Source organism: Neolamprologus multifasciatus, chromosome 15 (genome assembly GCF_963576455.1).
Source record: "Neolamprologus multifasciatus chromosome 15, fNeoMul1.2, whole genome shotgun sequence".
NCBI lineage: Eukaryota > Metazoa > Chordata > Actinopteri > Cichliformes > Cichlidae > Neolamprologus > Neolamprologus multifasciatus.
In genome coordinates this window covers 11,697,426-11,722,915 of record NC_140453.1, presented here as the reverse complement: position 1 = coordinate 11,722,915, position 25,490 = coordinate 11,697,426, and the positions used below count along the sequence as shown (strand labels likewise).

Below are 25,490 nucleotides of genomic sequence, written 5' to 3'. Positions count from 1 at the left end.
ATGAATGCTTCCTGCACACTTTGTTTATATGCATGTGTGAAATCCTCAGCTGGTACTAAAATAGATTAGAGAAGATTTATGGCTGGGAGTATCCCCCAAGCCATGTACTGGGGCTCCAGGAATGCTGTGCTGCCGGTTGTAGACCCGGTACAGTGATCTTTTGTTGTTGTACATATCCTTTTGATATTCTGTTTAATTAAGGGTAGAAATAAGTCACTTCACAGGTTCATTTTGTTTGGTTCGTACACATATTTATAGTCTGGTTCTTGTTCTAATCTTTTTTCAATACCAAAGAAATAGATTTTTGGTCGTAAAACATCAAGATTTTTTTATAATACCTGTATTTGGTGTTTTTGAAAGTTAGAGTGGAAGACTCTCGTTGCAGTAAAGTAAAACTGGAACGTTTTAAATGGTTGGGTCATTAATTGGACTTCACCTGGGGAAAAAAAACCCAAAACAAACCAAGCAGACCCTGAATCATCTGGAAGAGAACTGTTGTGTCAGACCTACAGGAGATGGACCACACCTGAGGGCAAGCTCAGGGGACAACTTAAATGGAGGGAACTCGTGGCCTTGTGGCCTGCTAGAGGGTGAAGACATTAGGAAAGATGAAGAAGGTGAAGACTCTATTTCTGTATGTTAAATATGACTAAAAAGACTTGCTTAACATAGAGACAGAAAGCAGCAGAAAACAGCTACCCTGTCTTAAACCAAGCCTAGCAGTAACGCTAAATGTCACTAATTAAAATTTCATTTTTTCTTTCTCTAAAAACAACATGTTACCTTTTTATAGGGCTTTATGCCATCGGATGTTGGGATTATGAGCAAGTTCTGGCAGATATTGTGTAGCTGTGCTCAGCTAAGCCAATCGATGTCTAGTGGTAGCTTCATTTTTAAGAAACGGATGCGAGATGTGTCACCTATTTTCCAAACTGTAGCAAAAAGATGAATGACAGCACGTCTCCAAAAAAAGTAAATCTGTTCCAATAATACAACAATTACCATTTCATGGCTGCCTCTTCTGATTTTGGTCTCTTTCAGGAGGCTACAGTCTTAATGAGGAAGCAGCTCTCTACGCAGAATTAGTATAGCTAAGCCAGGACTGATGTCTGGAACATGATCCTATGCTGGAAAAATATGTAGCTGTCATGAATGCTTACATAAAGAATCACACAAAATGACGCTATAGTAGACACACACATACACACATACAACACGCGTGGTCTGTTGAGGTCACATTAGGCCACATAAGAAATCAGCAGGCCGCGAATAGGCTATTCAAGCCATGTTGCCGCAGAGGCACTGCCATGCTGACTGCGCCTCTGCTGCCTGAGAGATTGTCACCCATGATGACACCAGATGTTCAGGACTTCACTGTGTGGGCATGTGTCAGTGTTGGAGTTAAGCTGTTGAATAGGTATGCTCGATGATTTTTTTGTGCTTTCATTTCTAAATGCATAATATCTGAAATTATACCGTCCTGTGAGAGATCACTTACTGCTATATTCTCTGCGTGTGTGAATGAGGAAATGTGGGTGTGTCAGCGCCGAGGAGATGCTTTTAAATTCAATGAGGTGTTACCTTTACAAGTGCTTAAATACCCGCTCACCCCCGCATTATACACGCAAAGACAATTGCTTTACGGTGCACGTGCGCATGCATGCAACATATGTATTGTAATAGCCCATTTTCTTTAATGCGCTAAAGGCATTGCTGGGTAGGGAGAATGTTTGATATACAGAGAAGGATTTGGTGCAGTAAGGCTTTATAACAGATGACTGGCTGAAGGTATCGGGGTGGGGGGTTGCAAGATTTTATGACGTTCTGAACAAGCATCATATTTGCCACGAGGTATTTAGTTTTACTCTTGCTGTTGGTTCTGCATGTGTGTGTGTGTGTGTGTGTGTGTGCATGTCTGTCTGTGTGACATATAAAACCTTCAGTTAGTTTTTGAAAGACAAGAATGTGATAAATGCAAACATACTACGAGAATACAAGCATACTCTGTGCACACAAGCATATATTGAGACAAATACAGTGGCATACATGCACAGTATAGCATCTCACCATCTGTGTGTGTGTGTGTGTGTGCATGTGCGTGTTTGCCTGTGGATGATTTTTGGGAGCCTGCTCGCGCTCTGCCCATCCTGCCTCTGTTGCTATGGTGATTCCTTTATCTCCAAACCTGAATGTGTTGGGGTTTTTTTTTGTGAACTTTGTAAATATGTTCACTTCTGGTTTATTTACTGTACGACAACAGGTTTTAACAAAATAGATTTGCTGTGAGGTCTCAAGGGAAGTGCGGAGAACATTATATATAAAACCCTAAAACCCCAAGTAAACCACGTGGGACGGAGGGGAACTTGCAGTTTGTAATTTGGCAACAGAGTACTATTTTGCTGTGGCATTGAGGGGGATTGTTTACAGATGGGGTAGATGTTAAGATGTGTCTTAATTGCACTGACACACAAATGTGTGCGCGGGTGTTGACTCCTGTTCGCTGAGACACAGGCAGTGAAGGGGGGATTAGATAAATCAACAACTCTGGCTGCAGCAGAGCTTAGGTAATAAGGCTCCAGCACTAACGGGCTAAATATAGAGATGACTGAATGACTGCTTGCCTGCCCACTAACTGCTACCTTCTAACACACACACACACACACACACACACAAGCACACACACAAACACATTGTTGTCTATTCTTCTTCCCTTCTATTGCCCTTTGGTTATATTCATAGATTCATGGAAATCTGCTAAGCTAAATCGAATGAGCAGAGTTAACATTCATCCCTTGCTAATTGATTTCCATCCAAAATATGTTCCCAGTGAAATATGTACATCTTTTTACATTTTTGATATTGTCATCAGCGTGTCCTCCGCTGTCAAAAATATGCTAAGGCATAGGTCAAAACAACGACTTTGCCTTGCCTCATTTTTGCATTACTTACATTTGGCTGCAGCTCCTTCCTCTCCTTCTTTGTCAGGCATCCCTGCCCTTGCTTCACAGTGCTGGGGATATGTTTCAGGCTCCAACAGTCACTACTTTTTTCAGCAGTGACCTTGCCTGGCAATCCTCTGTCCACATCATCTCTTTAAGGCAGGGCAGGTTAGGTACATTTGGCTCCCATGTGGCTCACAGAAAGAGGAGTTTTGACATAAGACTGTCTGGAGGGTAAAGCACAGACAGCAGGGGGAGAGGAGAGGCAGTCGAGCATTTTTTGCTCTATCTTCTCCACTGACATGCAAATGGACACACATATCAGCACGTGGATGCACATACACATAGCCACTGGGGACTTCCTGGCCTGACAGAGTCATCCATCACAACCTTCAGAAAGCTTATTTCTTTGTACAGCCTTTTAGAGCCTTGGAATGATTGACAGCTCTGTCCTCCCAGCAGACCTCTTCGACAAGTCCAAAGACACTCGGTCTTCATCTTAACCCTCACTATGGGTTAAGATGAGGCCTTTGACCATGTCATATTAGTAAATCTTACATGATGCCTGTCTACTCCATCCTGGCTTAAAGGGAAAAAAACTGTCTGTCTTTTTGATCTTTCTTACAAGGTCCTCTAAGGCTCATCCTGGACCAGTTGTTCACATAAGTGATAACCCCATGGATGAAGGAAAGGTAAGAATCAGCGGCTTTCTGCACCCAATCGCAATATCTTGCAAAGCTTACATTGGTCAAAAGTCTGTGCAAAAGTCTTGAATTACCCCACAATTCTTTATGTTTTTCTAAGAAATTGGATAAATGTGCAGCAAGTTATTAAAACATGGAAACATACAGGGATTGCACAGTATATAAAGCAAACAGAGGAGTTTATAAAATTTTAACAAGCTAGAAAGTCAATATTTGATGTGACTACCTTTATTCTTTAAAACTACCTTAACTCTATTAGGCAACACTTCTTGTAATTTCTTTTAGTAACTTTTAGGAATAGTTCTCCAGGCTTCCTAAAGGACTCTGTTAACATGATCCCACAGTACTTTAACAGTGTCCAGGTCCAGACTTTGTTGAGGCCATGACTGATAATGTTCTGTGGTTGGATTTAATCTGTCCAGGTATGTTTTAACTACATTGGCAGTGCATTTGGGATCATTGCCATGTTGAAATTTGCCAATCAGACACTTTCCAGATGATATTGCATGGTGGATCAACATCTGAGGGTACTTTTCAGCGTACTGATGATAATTTGCACCAGAGTTTTTAAATTGGTATTGATCACACCATAAGACCTATTGCCTCTAATTTTCAGGTCAGTTCTTGTGTAAACTGGCACATCTCGGCCTTTTCTTCCTGTTTCCTATCCTTAAGAATGCCTCGTTGAAAGCCAATGAGTGAAAAAGCAGTCAGTGCACAATGAAAAACTTTGAAAGAGCTTCAGAAAGCCAGGAAAATTACAGCTGAAGCCCACTTTTAAAAATAATTTACAGGAAGTCTGGCACCTAGGATGCAAAATATGACGAAACAATGGGTGAGTCAAGAGAAAGCATTACTTTGTTTTTTAGTGTAGCCCCATATAGAGTATAGTTTAATTTGAATGCAGGTTGTGCTGACCACTTTGACCACTCTTCAGATATGTATCAGCATGCCTTTTAAACAGCATGTGATAAGTATATAAGGATATAAGTTGACAAGACAGCACCCAGGAGGTGCTGGAGGACAACTACTGTATATATTTGTATTGGTTATTTTAATTGATGAGAGGAATTTGACACAAATGCAGATGATTTTTGATGATTTTTGAGATGGAGTGCGGGAAGTATTTTTCTGTGAACAAGCTCAGATTTTTTTTTAAAGCATCATGTTCTTTTTCTACAGCTCTTTTTGTATTATCTGCTATCATTTTTTGTGAAGTAGGGTGGGCAGTTTTTTTTTTCCTGAGCCGCTGTAGTCTTCTTACACCTGACTTCCTTTCACGCTGTGCTTGAATGTCAAACGTATTACTTCTTTTTCTGCCCATCATGGGGTCTTTTCTATCCCCCTGTCTGTCATCTCTCCTACCTATCTCACTGACTGCCTGTCGCTCTTCCTCTCCAGCTTATAATTGGATTTGAGTCTGGGATCGTGGTCCTGTGGGATCTCAAATCAAAGAAGGCAGACTATCGCTACACATATGATGAGGTAGGCAAATATCCCAGATTTCTTTTCTTCTCTAATAGATTTCCAGCATTCATTTGACTTGCATTTTAAGAAAATGTAATACGAGGACTGGAAGTGAAATCACATATTCTGAATTGAATTGCATATATTTGTGTGAATGTATGTATTGGTCTGTGTGTGTGTGTGTGTGTCTACCTGAGTTTGAAATACTTTACTACAGCTGTGTTTCCTTTCTCTTGTCTGTGTTTTAAACCACACAATGGAGGGAAAAAAGAGTGCTGGCAGGGTGATAAAATAAGAAAGATAAAACTTTCTAGTCTCTGCTTCACCTCAATAAGAAAGGGGGGCTGTCAGGTTTGACTTCATAGTAGGATGAAGCCAGACTTTGCTTAATAAGAGGATAACTTTTAAATGAGCCATCACTAACTAGATTTGTGTTGTCAAGCTAAAGACATAAAGTATTTCCTCTTTATCCCTCACACACTGTTCATATTTTATGTCTTCACAGCATGGTCTGGGTCCATTTTGACACAGGCCAAGAATTCTCTCATTATAAGTTTTGATCTACAGGTTTATTTGGAAATTTAGACTTAAAAATGGACAATTAATGGATAATTAAACCTTAATTACTACTGTTCTTTGAGAAAATATCTACTCTTATGCAGTACTATGTCCTGTTTTACATAAATCATGGAAAACATGTATAACCTCTATAAATGTTAAACTCTGTTCTCACTGCTGTATCATAAACAAAACACCCAGTCCCTCTTTTGAATTCTTTTTTAATCTCAGATTATTTTGTTACGTTGTGGGAACTCCTAGGTGCAAATGTAATGTACTCACATTCACGTAGAGCTTTTATAGTTTTACTAGCCACCTGAGATATGCATCCATGCAGCACTTTAGTCGATATACATCAAGCTGAACCTTCTTGCTGTGAGGTGAGAGTGATAACCACTGCATCGCAGGAACCATCTCTCAAGAAATTCTCTAACCTCTGTCTGACCCCTTATGTGCACCGTATTCTGTGCTGTTTTACTATTTCGCTGTTTCAAGGTTCGCCCATTATCCTTCAAAGACCAGCAGGTGCCCGTCTCGGCAGGAGCTCAGGCTAACACAGACAGTTCTTGTTACAGTGTCAAAATCCCCCTTAGATTCTGTCACCACTGTCCCGTAAGAAAATACAATTTCAAGATTTCCTAAAACCACCATTTCCCTTGGTATTACTCACACTGGTGGCTCTAAAATCCATTTAAAATAGATACAGGTTCAGTTTGACCCAGAACAGCCTAAATGTACAAGGAAATAGTACAAAATGTTAACATATTTTCACTTTTCATTTGTATTCTGGGTCAATTTAGGGTATTTTTTGCTGCTGTCAAATATCAAAACGGGCCAAATTTCACCCAAACAGTATGAGAGGGTGTAAAATTACAAATGAAGTGCTGGCACGGGCCGATATTTAGGAATTTTAAGTATGTAAAACTTTAGTAGTTTCTAAAAGCTTTAAAAGCATCTCTGGGTAGCACTGCAGAAGATGTGTTGTGTCATTTACAAAGAAGAAGACTTTGTTAAATACATATTTTACCACGGTTATGATTCACACAGTAGAGTGCCATGTGCTCATGTCCAATTGTAAAGCAGCACAGTGGTTTTTTTGTATAAAAACAGATACATTTTTTTTTAAAATAATGGATTATTTGGCTTTATAAGGTAACAGTGTATTTCTGTAAATAACAGAAAACATGACAATTAAATAGAGATGGTGTCAGAGCTGCTTCGACTCTCTCTGGACCTAGCATTTATCTGACTGAGATTGGGTCTTGCAAGTTAAACAGCATTGTGATGAAATCTTGTTTTAAACTAAGATTTAGACTCATGTTCACTGCTTTCATCTTATAAGCAGTACATGGCTAATAACGCTGATATTAGCCATGCACTGTATCGCTTACTCTGCTTTCTAAACTCTACTAATTTATTGATTTGCAATTAAAAAATAACATAAATTCTACTAATGTATGAGTTAAATTTGACTAATTTAATGCTATTAGTCGGTAAAAGAAATATCTGCCTTTTTACATCAACGTAGCTGTTCCTCTTCAATCTGATTATAGTCTGAACTCCTACAGTCCATGATTTAGACTTCCTAGTAGGAGCGAAACATCTCTATGAATAGGACCTCTCATTCATAATTTTGTTACTGAGGCTTAAGTCAGCTGAATGGCTGTAAGAACACACATAGACACACATGCTGACTCAGCATGTACACGGCCATGCAGCTGTGTCTGCGGCCTTACAAAGGGCTAGTCTGTTTAAAATAATGAGATTATCGTATCACTCACGTAGATGCTCACCTTGTTGGCACTGCTGTAAGATACAAATACAAAAAAAAAGAGGTGGAGATTTTGTATGTTCAGTATGTATGAAGCTCTCCTTCTTACTCTGTCTGCCTCTCTGCCTTTGCTCTCCCTACATCCTTTTCTCAGATAAGCTAATATCCTCCCACTGCTCCTGGGCATTACAGATCCTAGTATTGAATCTCCCAGAGGAGCTCATCTCCTCTCTCCAAACCCTCGCAGATACACCTCCCCAGGGGAGGTTAGATTGGGTGGGAACTGAGGGACAGGGTATTGAGCTAGAGGGTGGGCGGGGCTGACTTAAAAAAAGGGCCCGCAACATGCAACTGTTCTTTCATCTCATTTGATATGTGGTGAAGTTACTCCTCTGGCTACTAAATCTAAATGTTTTCCGGGGTCAGGTATCTTTAAAGTGGACTTCACTGCAGTTAATTTCTTTATATTTTCTGTCTATATTTTAAAGTCCAGAGCATTCCTGCCACCCATTGTAACCTTAATAATAAGCATAAATAGAATTAGCATCCATTTGTTAACCTCAATATAAACTAAACTATTAACATTAATTGTAAGCCACTGATAATGCATGGATTTGCAGGCGATGTTATATTTGCTGGCTGTGATTTACTGGCATCATGACTCTATGCAAACTCCACATAGCTTCTTCAAACAATACTGTGAAGTAACTCTTTTCCAGCTCTCACATCCTCTCCAAGCTATAGTCTTCCTGCCGCGCGTGCTTTTTTTCTCCAGCGTGCTTTCATTCAAACCCTATTTGCCTAGAAGCTTCCTGCCAAGTATCAAAGTTGTCGACTGAAATGAACAAGGAAGCTTTTCGTCTTCTCCTTTTCAACAGCAGAGTAAGCCAGCAGACCGCGCGGTGATGGATTCAGACTTTAGAAAATGCACAGACATCTTAAAGCGTATTTTACTCTTGATGGAAATTTGCGAATGTTTAAACAGCTGAAAGGCAGTCTGTGGTCTTTGATTTCAAAAGATAGAGATAATGAGCAATGCCACTTCCTGTTTTCCTGCCACATTTTTTAACAATTCTTGCTAACGTTTTTGTATAATTTGTGCAAGTAGAGGAAATGGAAAAAAATATATGAAGGCAGCATTTGAAAATTACAGATGCTGACAAACTGAAGAACAGTTAGCAAATTAGCAAACTTATCCTGTATCGCAAAGAAAAAACTTTGACACTTTCCAGCAGAGTTCAGGCAAACAAAGGCAATAAACTTGTTTTTACAAGCTCCTAAATAGCTGAGAGAGCACGACTTCAGCTCTGTGTCTTTCAGTGGATTGTCTATTATTAGCTGTGGATCAGCAGTATGGGTTTCCAGTGAGTGCTAGCCAGAGAGCATCTGTCACTGTGACCCTGCCTCGCTCTTCTCCATCTGACTCAACACCTGATGAATGGTTAATATTGCAGCCAAATCTGAGTTAGTTCTTCCCTCCGCCCTCTGTGTTTGTGTCCTGGTGGCGCACACTGAATGCATGGATGTAATTTGTAATCCTTTTTTTCCCTTCAATAAGCCCATTGTTTAGTTGCACTAATTTATTCAACAGCCTTCTTACACTGTGTGCAGAAAGGAATGAAGGAAAGGAGTTTTTAAGAAAGATGAACATTCCTTTCTGCACGCATACATGTGCATTTACAGTAAAGAAAATTAGTAGTATTTTGGTGTATAGATGCCATACAGTGTTATATAGTAATGAGCACAGCACCTGCCATTATTCACAAGAATTTAGCGTAGAATTCAAGTAAACATCTTTAGTATCCCTGGGAAAAAAACATTACTTTTGCAGCTTGCAGTTTATTTTTATTGATTTCAACTTCGGAGTGCATCTGGCAGTCAGTCTCTATAGCTGCAAAGGCACGACCTGTTCAGGCTTTTGTCACAGATGTCCAGCCAAAGCTGCACAGATAAGGCACTCTATTTTCCCTATTTTCCCTTCCTTTTGTTCTCCCCATTCCTCTTTTCCTTTCTATTTCTTTTCACAAATGGACAAATAAGAAATTGGTTACTTTGACTGCGACTACGATAACCAGGATGCGCAAACACAAAGCGCGCCCAAACTTAGCACCTACGCCACGATCTGAAGAAAAGTCCACAAACACACCAGAAAAACTTTGGGGACAAAATGTTTGCAGGGATTTGTGCAGGAGCAGGTCATAATTCTCGCAGCTACTAATAAAGGGCAACAACAACAATAAAATTGGAAAACATATTCCCCTCAACCACGAAGCATTAATTATTTGAATTTAAATAAAACATAACAATAACCTGCTCCGGTTGTGGACAAATTTGCATTATTAACATATTTTATTCCAGCATTCATTTTGTAAACAGCCTGCCAGTATTTTTAATACTGTTGAATCAGACCGGCACTGTTCTAACCGGATGGGTGAGATTCTCGACAAGAAAAAAAATCCACCAGGCAGATAAGACTTCCACACATTTCCTGTGGCATTCTCTGTGATGGGCAGCTCCGCTATCTTAATTTAATGTGTCCTCTCGCAGTGAATCCCTCCCATCTGCTTATCCCTTAAGATTAAAAACAAATGCTACAAAATGATCTGCAAACTATCTGACACAAGTGTGGCTTCATTAGGAAGTGTTTTCTTTCCCCCTAAGACCTGTTGAGATTTCAGACAGACAACTTAACTGTACAGAGCTCATGGGTGATTTGGCAAGGCTTGCATAATACCCATTAGTGGTGAGAGTATCACTCTTTACACGATGGTCAGTCTCTTAGGGAGTCCATCCATCAGGATAAAGTGGATGCTAATGCATAAGTGTAATGTCGTAACAAGACTTCCCATGCATTTGGTTTGCTGGTGAATTTGGTTTTCTAATGCTTATTCCCACCCTGAAGTTGTTTTAGAGATGTTTACGAGCCGCTGTTTATTACACAGTCACATAATCATCCCAGCTGTGAGGTTTCAGGGTGGTATCCCAACCATTTGGATGAGTCTTACTCTCTGTAGAATAGTCATCAACTGCTCAGACTATCAGAAAAGCACGTAAGAACATGTAACATATCTCACTGATTTGGTAATTTTTACTCATTTAAAACAAAAAACCACAACACCCTGTTTACAAGTAAACCGCACAGCCATGCCAACAGCTCTGTGAGACTCCACTTGGAGTTTATTTTTACCATTAGCATGTTATCTGACACCGATTTTCAACTGGCCACCACTCACCTTAGGTACACCTTGGAAATATTGGGTTGGTCCCCCTTTCGCCTTCAGAACTGCCTTAACTGTTTGTGCACTGTTGTCATAAAGAAAAGGACATGCCAGCAACAAAATTCAGGCAGGCTGTGGCAGTTAAGCAATTACACCCCAACCAGCAGCCTGACCCTTTGATACAAAGCAGGATGGATCCACGCTTTCATGTTGGACACTGACTGTTTACTCCTTTTAGAATTCTTTAAAAACTTATAAAAGATCTCAAGAAGATCCAGTTTGAGTTTTGCAGAATAAGAAATTCGACCTGTTGATCCTCTGAACAGAAAAAAAGCTTTTTGTTCAGATGGGTATTTACACACTGCCACCTTGCCATCATACTTGGAGTGTCTGATTATGCTGGTTATGTAGAGATTGACAGTAAATTGTACTTCCAAAGTTGTTTATTCAGTCAGAAACAGTGATGGTGAATCATCTTCACAATACAGAGAAAAATCTAAATGTGTAAATAAGAGGCTCACTGGGGCTTGTTTCTTTCAAGACTTATGTAACGAGCATCTTGCAACACAAAAGCAGAAAATGTGGATTTAAAATAACCGAACAAAAATGGATTGCTCATTGCAAATCACTGCTGACGTTTTGCCCCCAAATGCCTTGTTTGTTCAGATTAAGCTGGTTGTGTTGCTTGACTCGCATTACTTTTGCTGTGTGTATGTGACTGCTTTGTGTGTGTACGTGTTTTTACGTGCACACAAACAGGTACAGCAGTATGTTGAGTACTCTGTGTAAAGTCTTGCTGTAAGGTAAAGTGTCATTTAGGGTTAGCCAATTCTATTTCAGGGCTGTTTCGGGTCATACCGTGACACAAAACTTCTGTGTTTGTTTTCCTCTGTTTTCTATGCTTGTTAGCGTCTTTGTCGCGAGTGTGTATTTGTGTGTCTGTGTGACGAGGTCTTGTGTAACTGTGATGAATGTAGACAGGATCCTCTCAGCCCCCAAAGACCAATCTGTGAAAAACTGACCTAATGTGATAAATCATGAAATTAGCCTTTTTAATTGGTATTGTTTGATTTGATGAGTGCCATGTGTTTCAATTATCCTGCTCATTTCCAATTAAGCACAGGGCACTGTTGCCTCTTGGGACTGGCGTGATGAACAATGCACTGATAGATTTCTAGAAGTCTGTTAGTGTCAGGGTAACACAGAATGGGCGAATTTTCCAGGGAGGAAAATTCAAAAGTGGACTGGACTGCATCGAGGGAAAATCATAGACAGTTTAGACCAGTATCCATTATTAGATATCATCTATCCATAAATAAAAATATAAATAAAAGTATACTTTTAGTGCTGACAGCAGAATTTAGATCCCCAGGAGAATAGTCTGCACTTATAACTGAAAGTAAAACTTGGAACATTGATTTCATTTCCACAGTGTGGGATGCTAAACATTTGACAAAATTAGAGATGTGTTTACATTGTATTCGAGACACCTGCAATAACTACATCCACACCACCTGCCACTGAATCACTTCTGGTGCTGTCAAACTGTCTCTCCTTCTGGGCTGCTGCATCCAACCATCCCCACCATGTTCTCCACACCGCCGCCCCAGTTTAAAGAGACACAGAAGCCGTTAGTCATCATGTCTATTTATTTCTAACAATCCTCAGGAAGACGAAATCTCCATGAGAAAACCTCAGAACCAAGAGCACATGGAGGGGGGGGGGGGAGGGGGGGGGGGGAGTATTTTACGCTCTATAGCAGACTGATCTCAGTCTCTGATTGGTCTTTAATTTGTTAAAACCAAGCAGTGTGATCATAAAGGTGATTCAGTCTTTATGATTTCATGAAACGTGCCAGGAGAGACTGTGCAGCAAAAGTATGATACTGTTCACTTTGGAGCACACAAAACAGGTACACCGCTCAGAGCGTGCCATAAGAGCGCTGACTGATGCTATTCCCTTTCATGCAGCTTTTTTCTTAAAACTCAGCAGATTTGGTGAGCCTGACATATAGCACTGCTTATGATTAATTACACACTCAAGGCAAAATTGATATACACCTAAATAAATGGCAGCTGCAATTGGAAGAGATTGACTTAACCTGACCGTGCACTCGCATCAGCTCTGACAGAGAGGCAGTCATTCATTCCAGATGAGCGATGTGAGACAAGCAGCAGCGCCGAGGACACAAAGCGAGTGGGACCAGTGACAAGTTTGCACTTAAACGAGGGGATTTTCAGACAAAAGGCCCTAAATATTAAAGGGTTGACGTGGGTGGCTGTTGTCGGCTTCACACATCGTGCAGCCAACATATGGTTTGATGTCAAATGTCAAAATGTTTGCTGGTTTTAATTATCAGCATTGAATACGACAACAAAAGGGCAAGCTTGGCCTTTGCAGATATACTTTGGTTTTGATGTGTTTGTGTTTTGTTGCTAGTACATAAATCATCCCAAGCCAGGCTTACAACAGCAGCAGGACTGTTCAGATGAGAGGACAGAGAGGGCACCAGCTCTCTAAATCTTGTCTGTCTTTCCCCATTATTCTCTTTATCTGTTAGCTTGTCTGTGAATCAGAGATCTGTATCTCCATTTGGTCCTTATTTTCTTCACTTGTGCCCTCTTCTCGGTTTTGAAGCCCTAACTAAAGGTCACCTCTTAAACTTCCCCTTTTGCAGCCTTTTCTGTAACTGTTGTAGTTGATATTAAGCTTGTGATTAACTGTATTTCCTTTTCTAAATATGCAAGTAGTTTTTAACCTTTTAAAAACGTTTATATCTGAAGCTTGTATTGTTTCTCTAGCTCTCAATGATGATGGACTAGAATCAATGCGAAATACTTTTTTTCTTAATTTCACAGCAATTCATGCTAAACCATATGGTCTTGATTGAAGTATTAGCGGTTTTCCAATTATATTGAATATTATGGACACATTTGTCAGAGTAATGCTGTATCTTTATGAAATATGACTCCTAAGTTAATAATATTGCTAATGGAACCATCTAGTTGGGGTTTCTTTTTGCTTTATTTCACATTCAACAAATGGTTCCTATGAAAGCTTTTAATATATGCATTTGTGCCACAGGAAATTTTCTAAAGCCAGGGAGCTCTTTTATCTCACTTCAACCATCTGTGCAAGTGTGCAAAGCCACGGCCATTTAAGCCACGTATGAAAATCATGTACCATATGGCCGTGGTAATGCAACAAACTTGTAGTGTGCAAGTTGCATGCTGGCACATAAGGTTTCATTCAACTAAACCACTGCCCCCAACCCCTGCCTTCCTGCCTGTCATTTCTTAGGCTATCCACTCAGTTGCCTGGCATCACGAGGGCAAGCAGTTCATCTGCAGTCACTCAGATGGAACTCTGACCATATGGAACATCAGAGGCCAGGGCAAGCCCATACAGACAATCACACCACACGGTAAGGAAGTAAAAACACACACACACTTTATACATACAGTGTCACAGTAATTTTTTTGGCTTGTAATGATTTCCTTGAACTGTTCTTTTTCCAGGGTTCCTACATTTTTAATGACTAGAACTGGGTGAAGAAGTTTGACTTTATTTTGTCTTTCCTTTAATCCAGACAGGGTCAAAGGTATACGTGCTACCTTAAATATTTACATACACCATACACTCACTGATAGGTTAAATGTCCCTTAGCTAGTTTCTATGCCTTTGGTAGGTATTAAAAAGCTTTTGGCATAATTCTTGCTGGATAATTCACCTCTCATTGATACAATTCATTTAAATTGGTTGGTTTCCTGGGGAATTTGGAGTTTTTCTTCATTATTTCATCCACTTTGTGCAATATACCAGTACCACTGGTAGCGAAACAGCTGCAGAGCTCAATGCTACCACCTTGTCAGTTGGTACAGTTGGTACAATGTTAGCTTTATAAGCTTTACCTTTACTCTTCTAAACACACCTTTGTCATTATGACCAAATAGCTCAATCTTTGTCACATATGACCATAAAACTTTACCTCACAAGGCATTTGGGTTACCTCTGTGGGCAGCCGAAACCTTCAGTCAAGCTTAAAGGTGTCAGTGGAGTAGGGGCTTCTTTTTTGGTTGGCACCCTCTCAGTCCATGGTGATGTAAAATTCATTTCACTATGGGCAGTTATATTGAAGTTCCACCTGTTTGTAGTTCATGGCAGGCTTGAGCCTTGGTGGTTCCTGTGTTGTCCTAGTAAGTTTTCTCTGATTTGAAGATGACAGTTTGGGTCTACTTCCAGACCGTGGCAAATGACACATCAAATTGATGTAAACTAGACAACTGTTTGAAGTGATCTTGGTGTCTTAAGTTACTTAGAAATAGCTCATAACGACCACCATTTAGGACTTTCTCATTGTTCTGAGATCAAAACAATTATTTTTATACATCCAAAGAGAAACTGCCAGTTGTTGTCAATCACGATCACTAATAAGAAGTTAATAGCCCTTACACTTCATAAGTCATTAATCAACTATAGTTGAACTCTCACTGATTTTTCCTCTCAAGATTCAACATTTCTATAATCTTTAGCGCACATCGTTTCTGTATAACAATCACCATTATTGAAATTTGACATGCAGTGCATAGGGAGTTAATTTATATTGTCTCAAAATCTAGTTGACTGAGGACAGTGAAGAAACTTCCGGTGAAGGGATCAAGACCTCCATGGAGAGTGTTGAGATAAATCTAAAGGGTGTGAGATGTTTATTAGGCTGGAGAATTAATGGGTTGCAAGTAGACTTTGCTTTAGAGGATCTAAACAAAAAAGTTGGGCGCCACCTGTCTGAATATAGCTTTGGAACAAACATCCATATAGAGTGTGATTGTAACTTTATTTTTTAATTGTTACATAAAAACACTGATTGCCTATGGTCTGATGACTTCACGGTCTTGTAGTGTTGATTATGTTGTTCCCTCTGTAGCCACTCTCGCTGTAGCCATCTCTCAAGTGTCTGCCTACACATGGCTCAATCATTGTTTCCTCATTTCAGGCAGAGGATTATTGTCGGTTCAATTATTTCCTGCCTCTGTTTTCCTTACTTTGTGTGTGCATGTGCGTCCTCTGTTTACTTCGTGCGGAAAGCAAGTCTGCTCTTTTGAAGATGCATTTAATCCATACTCTTCTGTCCCCCAACACACTGACTCACCCCACTTAGTTCACACAGATGAAGCACCTGGAAGAAAAATAGGCAACGGCAACTGGGCAGAGAAAGCAAGAGAGTCAGAAAAGGGAACAAGAAAAGAAATTAAATCAAAGTTTTAAAAAAATTACAACAACTTTGAATCGGTTTTTCAAGCTGATTTTATGTGTCGGGGGTTGCAGAAAAGATTTCACCGCATGGGCTTTTTAATTAGTTGTTTCTCCCACTGCTGCGTGCATAATTAGTTTGGTATTTAATGGGCAATTATGCAAATTCCTTTGACATGTTTAAGTAAGGCTTATAAGTCCTCTTTTAATTGTCTTTTTAGATATCCATTATTAAATGGTAGTTATTAAAAAGTGTTCTTCATTATACAGACCTGCCTTGCATAACCTGCATTTGGGGTCACTTTCGCTCTTCAGTAAGACTTTTCATATAAATTCAACTACTCACTGTACTTTGTGATACAGAAATGCGCACACATAGGCATGCATGTGATGGATGTGTAATTTTATTCCACACTGACACCCCTTGAGGTTTGAAAAGATGGATTCTGTAAATCATCCCGGATCTTTACATCTTTCTTTGCATGTCCCCGTCCTTGAATTTGTCTTTCTTCTCTCTGATGAATAGGTTTCTGCATTTTACAACGCTGCTTCTGGGGGAAAAAAAACTCAAGATGACAGAAGAGACTGGGTGAAGAAGGAGTGAACTGCAAACCAAAGTAACTTCTGTTTGTTCTATTTTAGGAAAACAGCCCAAGGACGGGAAGAAGCCAGAGTCTTGTAAGCCCATTCTTAAAGTGGAGTACAAAACAACTAGAATTGGGTATGGTCCCTCAGTCTCACACGCGTACACATATACTGTTATACACTTGTGCCCATGCACATTCACTTGAGCATATTTATAGACATGCATGTGTTTAATGCATGCAGAGCCTTGACAAAAGCCCCCACAAAGCAGCTCAAGTTGCATTTTACTTACATACGGATACTCCTCATGCTTGTAACTTAAGCCAATCATTTAAAACTGTATATTTTGTAGTATCAGCTTTTCTTAATCAGCTATTTTGTTATATAAAGCATAAACTCAGAGTTGTGGATACTAAAGACAAGACAGCCCAGTCCTCTTTAAATCAAAGTCTTTTGTTTTAACTCCAACCCTGATGTTATTTTGTATGCATGATGACATGTTACTTACAGTATACCATGGTATACATACATTAATATACATGCAACAGTTCCTGAAAAATTAAGCTCACTGTACTGATTTTTTCATTTGTAGTCAGATTGACTCATGCTTTAAGTTGTACCAAGGCTCATAATGCCACAATGATTTCCTGCTGGCTAAATAAAATATTAAGAGTGTGAACGCACATTATTAAATAAAGCCCCACCATATAAAATGCCTAATATTTTAAAAACCCATTTAAGTAAATAATTGCACGAATGCAACTCATTCCAGAGACCCATTCATAATCTTTTCTGGTGGTCTGTCCTACGACACGGTGGGCCGGAGGCCTTGTCTAACAGTGATGCATGGGAAGAGTACTGCTGTGCTGGAGATGGACTATCCTATAGTAGACTTCCTCACGCTATGTGAGACACCATATCCTAATGGTAAGTGTGCGTATTTTGGTCTGAATGAGAACGTCTGAGAATTATGGACATTGTTAATTTACTCTTCTTTTGCACTAACACCTGCGGAAATATGCACACAACTTTCTGGTTTTTAATTATGTTGGACAGCCTGTCTGTGTGTGCGAGTGTGTTTCTGTAATAAATCAGAAATTTCCCAAGGGAAAGGATGCTACTTTTCAGTTTTATTAACTGACACATAGGCTATTACATTTTCATTTCATCCCGCTGTGCACAATGCCCTTCAATCTAAATTTAATTATTATTTTATTTATGGTATTGAGGAGCCAACAGCTGGAGCTTACCAGTATGGCCTGTATGTATGTGATCCAGGATGTAATCTCTGCTGCTGTTTTATCTGGCACGTATACAGCTACAGGACGGATTAGCGAATTATGTTAGAATGGCGACTTCATTATGTCACTGACAATCTGATGTCACTGCTCACTGAAATCATCTGGTAATGGACATTACTGGGTCTTTGGATTCCACAATGAATGTTTGTCCACATAGCGGATGAGACGGTATCCCTAAATATCATGTATAAACTATATTTGTTGATACAAAGTTGAATATTTTGGATGAATGATAAACTAAACAGACAAACTAGGATTTCTTAAGACAGACAACGAAATGATAGAAATCCAAACACTGACAAACGGTAGTGTTGGAAATCGAAGAATTTTTTAAGGTGTACAGACATATAGGAGACAAATGAAAGAAAATGCCTAAATGCTTTATACTTCAGTGAGGGGAAATGATGTTGTTTTGGTTTGCCATGTCCCCATTTATAGGGAGTAAGTGGTCAACAGATGCGTTGATAGGAAGGTCCATATCCATCACTGTAACTCTCCGGGAGAAAGATTACAAAATATCAATGCCAAGGAATCTTACTAGCTTAAGATGTAGTAGTTGGAGCTACAAGCTGTGATTTTTATTTTCAAATCAAAGATCCTAAAGGAATTGGGACATGTTGTTACTGTCCAAACATAACACAAAGTAAGGTGTGTGATATAGCTTTAAAATGCCGTCCATGAATCCATTCTCTGCCGCTTATCCTTTTCAGGGTTGCCATGGTGGGGGGGCTGGAGCCTATCTCAGCTGTCTTAGGGCGAGAGGCAGGGTACACCCTGGACACGTCGGCAGTCTGTCGCAGGGCTAACACATAGGCGCAGACAACCATTCACACTCACATTCAAACCTATGGGCAATTTAGAGTTTCCAAATAACCTATCCCCACTAACTACATGTCTTTGGACTTAAAGTAATTTAACAATATGTCAAGAAAATCTGCAATGATGATATTTCTGACGATATAAGAGAAACTGTGTTTTATTGATGCTTGTCATCGAGGGTTAAGCCACAGTTCTTGTTCTCAGACATGCCTGGGCTTGTCTCATGGTGGGACGCACTAGGAAACATAAACATTTTATATCACCATATGACATTTTATGGCACGTTAGAATTTTTACTTTACATTATCATGGACGATATGATCGGAAACAACCCTTGTGTTGTGTGACAGCTGGATCTGGACAAACCTTTAGGGCAGCAAGCTCCAGAGTGGGTTTTGCATGTTTGCCCTCTCCCATAAATTAAGTGGGGCTTTATAACTCCAGTCTGCTTTTGTCAATGGGCTGTTAATAACAACCAGATTTGGGAAACGCTCCACTTGGCACGTTGATTATTGCAAATGTATGAAACTGAAGTAATTTTTGCACTGCAGGTTACAATATATACCGAGCCTCTGCAGATTATGCAGTGGCAAGTAAAATAAAATGAATTTATTCATTACCACAGTTAAAATCTATTATGAAGCACTAATCTTAAAATGGAATATGACATTTTACTCTCAAATCAGACTGATACAAATATTCAACTTGAGCAATATCCCCTACAGTTATAAATTACATAGTATAATAAAATTCTAGCGTTGAGCATTCCTGCCCTCACATCTTGAGGGCATAGATATAATTTGCTGTATAAAGAGTGGGAAATTCTTCCCATGTGGTTTGAATATTTTAGGGGAGCTCTTTTCTCATGGAATTACAAGACTGATAAAAGTGTGATGTTCTGAATCTTTGTGCGGTTTGCAGATTTTCAGGAACCCTACGCTGTGGTCGTCCTTCTAGAAAAGGATTTAGTGGTGATCGACCTTGCACAAAATGGGTAGGTTCAAAAAATGGTTCATTATCTTGACTTTTGTTTCTTAACCATGGGGTAAACTGCTACTTGGCCCAGTAGTACAGCTTGTCACTGTTGTTTATTATAACTTTCTTTACTAAACATTTTTAGTCAATGTCTGACATTTGTTGAATTGCAGATTGCAGGTATGCAACACTGTGTTTGACCAGTGCGACTGACACCGGCAAACATCATATTATTTTTATTTAGACTGACTTATCACTTGAGTATGTGCGGGCTGTCTTTAACAGTTATCCAATATTTGAGAACCCCTATCCTCTGACTATCCATGAGTCTCCTGTGACCTGCTGCGAGTACTTTGCCGACTGCTCTGTGGACCTCATACCTGCACTTTACTCTGTTGGCTCACGGCAGAAACGACAGGGCTACAGCAAAAAGGTAGTGCACGTTTTATCATTAGATGCCATTATGTGTCCTTCTTCCTCTGACATCTTAATAGAAAATCACTTGTATAACATATCGTGGGTGAAGAAGAGACTTTGGATTAAGACATAGACTCAAAGGGCAAAGCCTCTTTTTTTTTTCAGATTTGCAGTTTTGCATGGTTGAAAATATTCATTTATTCTGAGAAGACTAAAAGTAGTGCATCCACCATATATGTTTGTGTTTTGTTACACTTATATTACACTTATGTTACACATATTTCCCCCTAAAATCTTGGAGATTATCAAGATGTGAGACAAGCTTTTGTGTTCTTTTTGGTCAGCACAGATTTTCTCCTTGGGTCTCTCTCATGGATACCATTTTTATACCACAAGTCTTTTTCTTATTGCTGAATCATGAACTCTGACCTTACCTGAGGCCTGCAGTTCTTTAGATGTTGTTCTGGGTTTTTTTGTGACCTCCTGGATGAGTTGGCCACTCCTAGCTTGTTTTTTTACAGGAGTCCCAAAGCTTTAGAAATATCTTTGTAACCTTTTCCAGACTGATTGACGTCAGTGACTCTGTTTTTTGATCTGTTCTTGAGGTTATTTAGATCGTGGCATTACTTGTTGCTTTTTGCGATATTTTCGATGTAATAAAACAAATAAAAAGAAAGAAGCATATACTTAAAATGAAATGAAATACAGCTGCTTTAGTCAAGGTGGTATGTGAGTCTGCGTGAGAAGGAAACTGCTGTAAAGTAAGTGTTGTAATAAAAAGTGCTGCATGTGTGTGAGCGGTAAGTAAGATGAAAAAGGTGCTACTTAAAATGTTTTTAAAGCAAGAAAGCAATGATAGGGGGAAAAAACACTGTAAATTCATAGACATGTTGCTCTCATTGCACAATAATGAATAAATAAAGGCATACCTATAGTGTGTAAGACAATTTTAGCAGGTCCCTCAGCGGCAAACCAGGCAGTAAAAAAGGTTTGAGAGCAATAAAAGAAAAATATATATAAAAAACAATATCAAACCAGTAACTACGCTTAGTTGCATATAAGCTCGGAAAGCACAAGACTCACATGCCCTTTTTTTATGTTGCTGTATTAAAACTATATAACAATAACGGGTTTTAAATTGCTCGTAGCAGAAAAACAAGGAATAAAGTTGCGTCTAAAAATCTATATTATCAGTGGTCATTTGGGAAACACAAAAAGCTTTCAGTGATCAACTAGACACCTCAATATTTTCGCAGCAAGGTCCAGAGCAGGTTACGTTTGAAATCCAGCTTCTGAGTACAGGCCTCGGGTAGACACCACATGCTAAACATCCCTATATTTATATTGCCGCTTTGTCAGCATAGCATGCTGTTGTTAGAAATGAAATCGAAGCATGACTGTGTCTCAGAGAGCTGCTATCACAGCTGTTACTGGTGTCAAATGAGTATTTTGGGGAAACGTCACAGAAAACACAAATTATTAGGAAGTTACTGAACTGTAATTAGAAGTCTGAGACTACAAACAACTAACTGCTGCTCCACATTATTGAATGAGGCACGTTTTGAAATATTTTGATATCAAATTAATTGCAGTAACTCATGAAATAATTCAGTTGCCATCACAGATTTTTGATGTGATGAACGAAGAAACAGAAATTCCCACAATGCGCCTACATACATAAAGAACAAGAAGGTCACAGGATGAAGGGTACATTAATACCTCGCTCTGCATAATAGGTGAATTTGTCTTAGTCCTTGGAAACATATTTTTTAATGTTTCCAAGAAGCCAAATGGACTATATAATAGTGCCGTATTACTTAATGATACTCCTGTCCTCAGTACACCTCCTCTCTCCTCTCATTCTCTTCTCACATCTCTGTATCATTTAAGACAGACCCCCTGCTTTTTCAGCCATTATGTATGCTTATGTTCTTTTCTCTGTTGCCTTGTTCTGGCTTTCTGTCTGAAATGTCAGCATGCACTGACCCAAACTGGCAGCCTAGCTTCTTCCTTTTTTTTTTTCCTGTTAAGCACAAGCCCTACTGAGCTGCGGGAGGGTACTCTCACATAAAGATCACCGTGAGTCATCCCGTTGACCTTTGTATGTGTCAACGTGTTCATAGCCAAACCCCTGCTAACACACATGGAGACGCACACCATAATCGCAAGACACGCTGAGAGACGTACACCAAGGACTCGCGCTTGTTTTCCTGCGTGCACTCACACTTGCGCTGGTTTATCATGTCATCTATTTGCACAATCAGTGTGTTCATTGACACCTTGTTTACTGAGATAGTGATTCCTGTACGATCTCATTTACTAAGGTAACGCGTGTGTTGTCTGCTGTCTATGCAGGAATGGCCCATTAGTGGTGGAAACTGGGGTCAAGGCATACAGAGCTACCCAGAGATCATCATCACTGGGTAAGACACTAATTTCATTAGTGTTATCTTTATTATCCTGCACAATTGCTTTCCCCTCTCCTGCACTGTCAGGTCACCAAGTTTTTATATATTCCCATCATGTGCACTTTGCTCCCATTTGATGCTTATTATCCCTCTCAAAGCTGTCAACAAGGGGGACTTGGGGTGGGTGTTTTTAACAGAACACACGCAGGAAAGGAGTGACATTGAGGTATGGGTTAGGCAGTAGGAGGCTCTTGCTCCTCTCCTTCCTCCTTGTCTCTTCTCCCCCATGTGCCACATTATTATTCTGCCCAGGTTTTTTTTCCTGCCACAGCCTGCACAGTATTTCTCTCCCTCTCCACTTAGCTGAATTGCCAACAAAACAAAGAAGAAAAACAGCCAAATGACATGCATTTTTTTGTGACACCAAATAGAAAATCTGTCAGTTATCAATACGAAAGCATTCTTTTATAACACATATTGATGTTACGCCTTTATTTTTGTCTAGAAGCGCTTGGATATTAATGGATTATTGAATGTTTTCTTCTTCTAATGTTTGTTAGTGAGTTGGGAACCCGTGTATGTCTAGAATATATCTCCTCGTTATATCATTAGGACGTCTTGTTATCTGAATTATGTTGATATTGCTTTGGAGCTGTTCAGATGCCCGAATACTTCTGGCTATATATTTATTTCTTATTGTTATAGTTATAAAAAAAAAATCACAAATGACAGCGCCGCGCAAAAGGCTTGAGTTGTCTCTAATTACCTCTGCCAACGAGGTTATGTTTTTGCTAGTGTTTACATGCATGTGTATCGTTCTGTCTCTAAATATGACAGCTTGAGAAGTTTTGAATAACTTTGTAGGGGTGTAGAGTGGGGTCATGTGAACAATCTGTTAAGATTTGCTCCATATCCACCGAGGTCTTTAAGGTTAACTTAGTGATTTATTTGTCAAAAATTGACAAAAAAGCCTTAAAACTTTGAAACTATTTTTCTTACAAGTGTGTATTATTAACAAATAGAAACTACTGTATGAAGCTATGCTACGTTTCGCCTCTCCTTGAAGGTCAAAAGATGGGTCTGAAGGTCAGAGTGATAAAAATGCAATATAGAACTATTTAAAACAGTTTCTTAAGTCATTGTTTGTATTGACAGCATGTAGGCATATATGAAATGACATATGGGGATTCTAAATGTTACTACTTTAGTAACGAGAGCTTATTACAGTATATTTCTAACTAATTAGAAATAGCTCATTCTCTTTATGTTGACTATACCTTCTTTAAAAATATAATGCGTTTTGGGAACAACTTGAAAGAATACCCAGATACCAGTATCATTCACTATACATATAAATGTTCACTATACAAACAGAAGAAGAAGAAATGTAAGCATCCTTTTAACAGTAGAAGACATTTTATTAAAGTTTAACCTTATTTGACTTTGAAGAAAAGGTCACAAGTACAAAGAAACGTCATATTTAGAATCCCCATATATTCCATATATGTCTATATGTTGTGAATATAATCGCTGACAGTGAGAAACACAGTTTTAAATATCTCTATATAGCATTATAATCACTTTGACTTTCAGATCAAACAGTTGACCTTGTAGTCAAAGGTCAAATGTGACATGATATTTGGATGCAATCTTTAATGTGATGTTTAGAATCCCCACTACTATTTCCTAAATGCTGCCAATACAAAAAAAGGCAAAAGAAATTTAGGCACAGTTTTAAAGATAAAAGACATTTTATAAAAGTTTTGACTTATTTGATCTTTAAGAAGATGTCAGAGGCCCAAAGAATACCTTGATGTTATCAATACAAAATATGGTTGGTTAAAACATGGTTTTAAATAATCACTTTGACCTTCAGATCAATCTATTGATGCTTTGGAGGTGGCACTGTATTGCATGGTGGATCAAACCACGACATAGCCTTCACCAGTTTTTGTTTAGGCTTGTCACTTCTTCATTTGCCCTCCACTTGTCCAGTTTCCTCAGATTTTTCAAGAACGCACCGCACACCAAGTTTTCGGGTAATAGCTCTTTGGGAATCAGCTTGTTGGTTTCAAAGAAGAGACGCGTGGCTGATGTAAAGGGTTTTTAAGGGATAAATAACTTCCCTTTCAGTCATTTTACCCTCTAAGTGTATTTTGATTTTCTCACTTCTCATGAGATTTGATTGTAAAAGCTTTACTATGGCAAATTCTGACACATTTTTGTTACCAGGGCTGATATTGTTTTCTTTCCCTGCAAATGTTACAAATTGGCTAGTGTTGTTTGCTCACATAAAAAGTCAAAAGTTATAACTGACACGGTCCTTCATTTGTGTCTCGTTTCACTCCCATGCATTTCCAGGCACGCTGATGGAACTGTGAAGTTCTGGGATGCCTCTGCAAGTAGGTTAAGCTCATAAATTACAAATATAGTTTATTTTATTGACTATTTCATTAGCTTTTAAACAGAAAAAGACAAAGGACACTTTGAGTTTCAATTTAACTTGGAAGCAAAAGGAGGGAAGTCAAGAAAGAAAGAAAACAGAATGACTTTGAAAATTTAAATGACACTTTGTTTTTTACTCATTCATTTAAGCCTGTAAGAGCGTCTCCTTTAGCATAGGCTTCAATATAGCTGCTCCTCCTGATGTTATTTCTTTCCTCCTTTCTTTCTAGTAATGCTCCAGGTGCTCTATAAACTCAAAACAGCCAAGATATTTGACAGGAACAGGTCTAAGGAGGACAAGGGCAGCACTGAGGTGTCAGATGAAGACCCCTTTGCCATTCAGATCATGGCCTGGTGCCCTGAGAGCCGGATGCTGTGTGTGGCCGGTGTGTCAGCCAATGTTATCATCTACCGCTTCAGTAAGCTGGAAGTAACTACTGAGGTGGTTCAGGTGGGTATCAGTCTCAGTCAGTATGAACTTTCAGGAATTTCATGTTTTTCCTAATCGTCTTTTGTAATACGTCGCTTCCTAATACACAAAAAAAGGGATTTACATGAAATGCCCTAACCACTCATTTTAAGGGTGAAAAGCAGAGATGGACTGCCCGACTGCCTGCAATAAATGCCTGTTGT

The 25,490-nt window shown here is 39.2% G+C and overlaps 1 protein-coding gene across 3 annotated transcripts in view; it reads left to right on the top strand.

Annotated features, from left to right (window-relative positions):
- Nucleotides 1-25,490, top strand: part of stxbp5a (syntaxin binding protein 5a (tomosyn)) — a 107,431-nt gene that overhangs the window by 63,520 nt on the left and 18,421 nt on the right. For all 3 annotated transcript variants that reach the window (XM_085132187.1, XM_085132189.1, XM_085132188.1), the window contains 10 exons: nucleotides 3,568-3,631; nucleotides 5,045-5,128; nucleotides 13,958-14,081; nucleotides 16,550-16,628; nucleotides 17,265-17,419; nucleotides 19,534-19,606; nucleotides 19,873-20,020; nucleotides 22,360-22,427; nucleotides 24,774-24,814; nucleotides 25,088-25,308. In XM_085132187.1, the coding sequence (XP_084988313.1) occupies nucleotides 3,568-3,631; nucleotides 5,045-5,128; nucleotides 13,958-14,081; nucleotides 16,550-16,628; nucleotides 17,265-17,419; nucleotides 19,534-19,606; nucleotides 19,873-20,020; nucleotides 22,360-22,427; nucleotides 24,774-24,814; nucleotides 25,088-25,308 (1,057 nt within the window). The remainder of the gene's footprint in view (nucleotides 1-3,567; nucleotides 3,632-5,044; nucleotides 5,129-13,957; nucleotides 14,082-16,549; nucleotides 16,629-17,264; nucleotides 17,420-19,533; nucleotides 19,607-19,872; nucleotides 20,021-22,359; nucleotides 22,428-24,773; nucleotides 24,815-25,087; nucleotides 25,309-25,490) is intronic.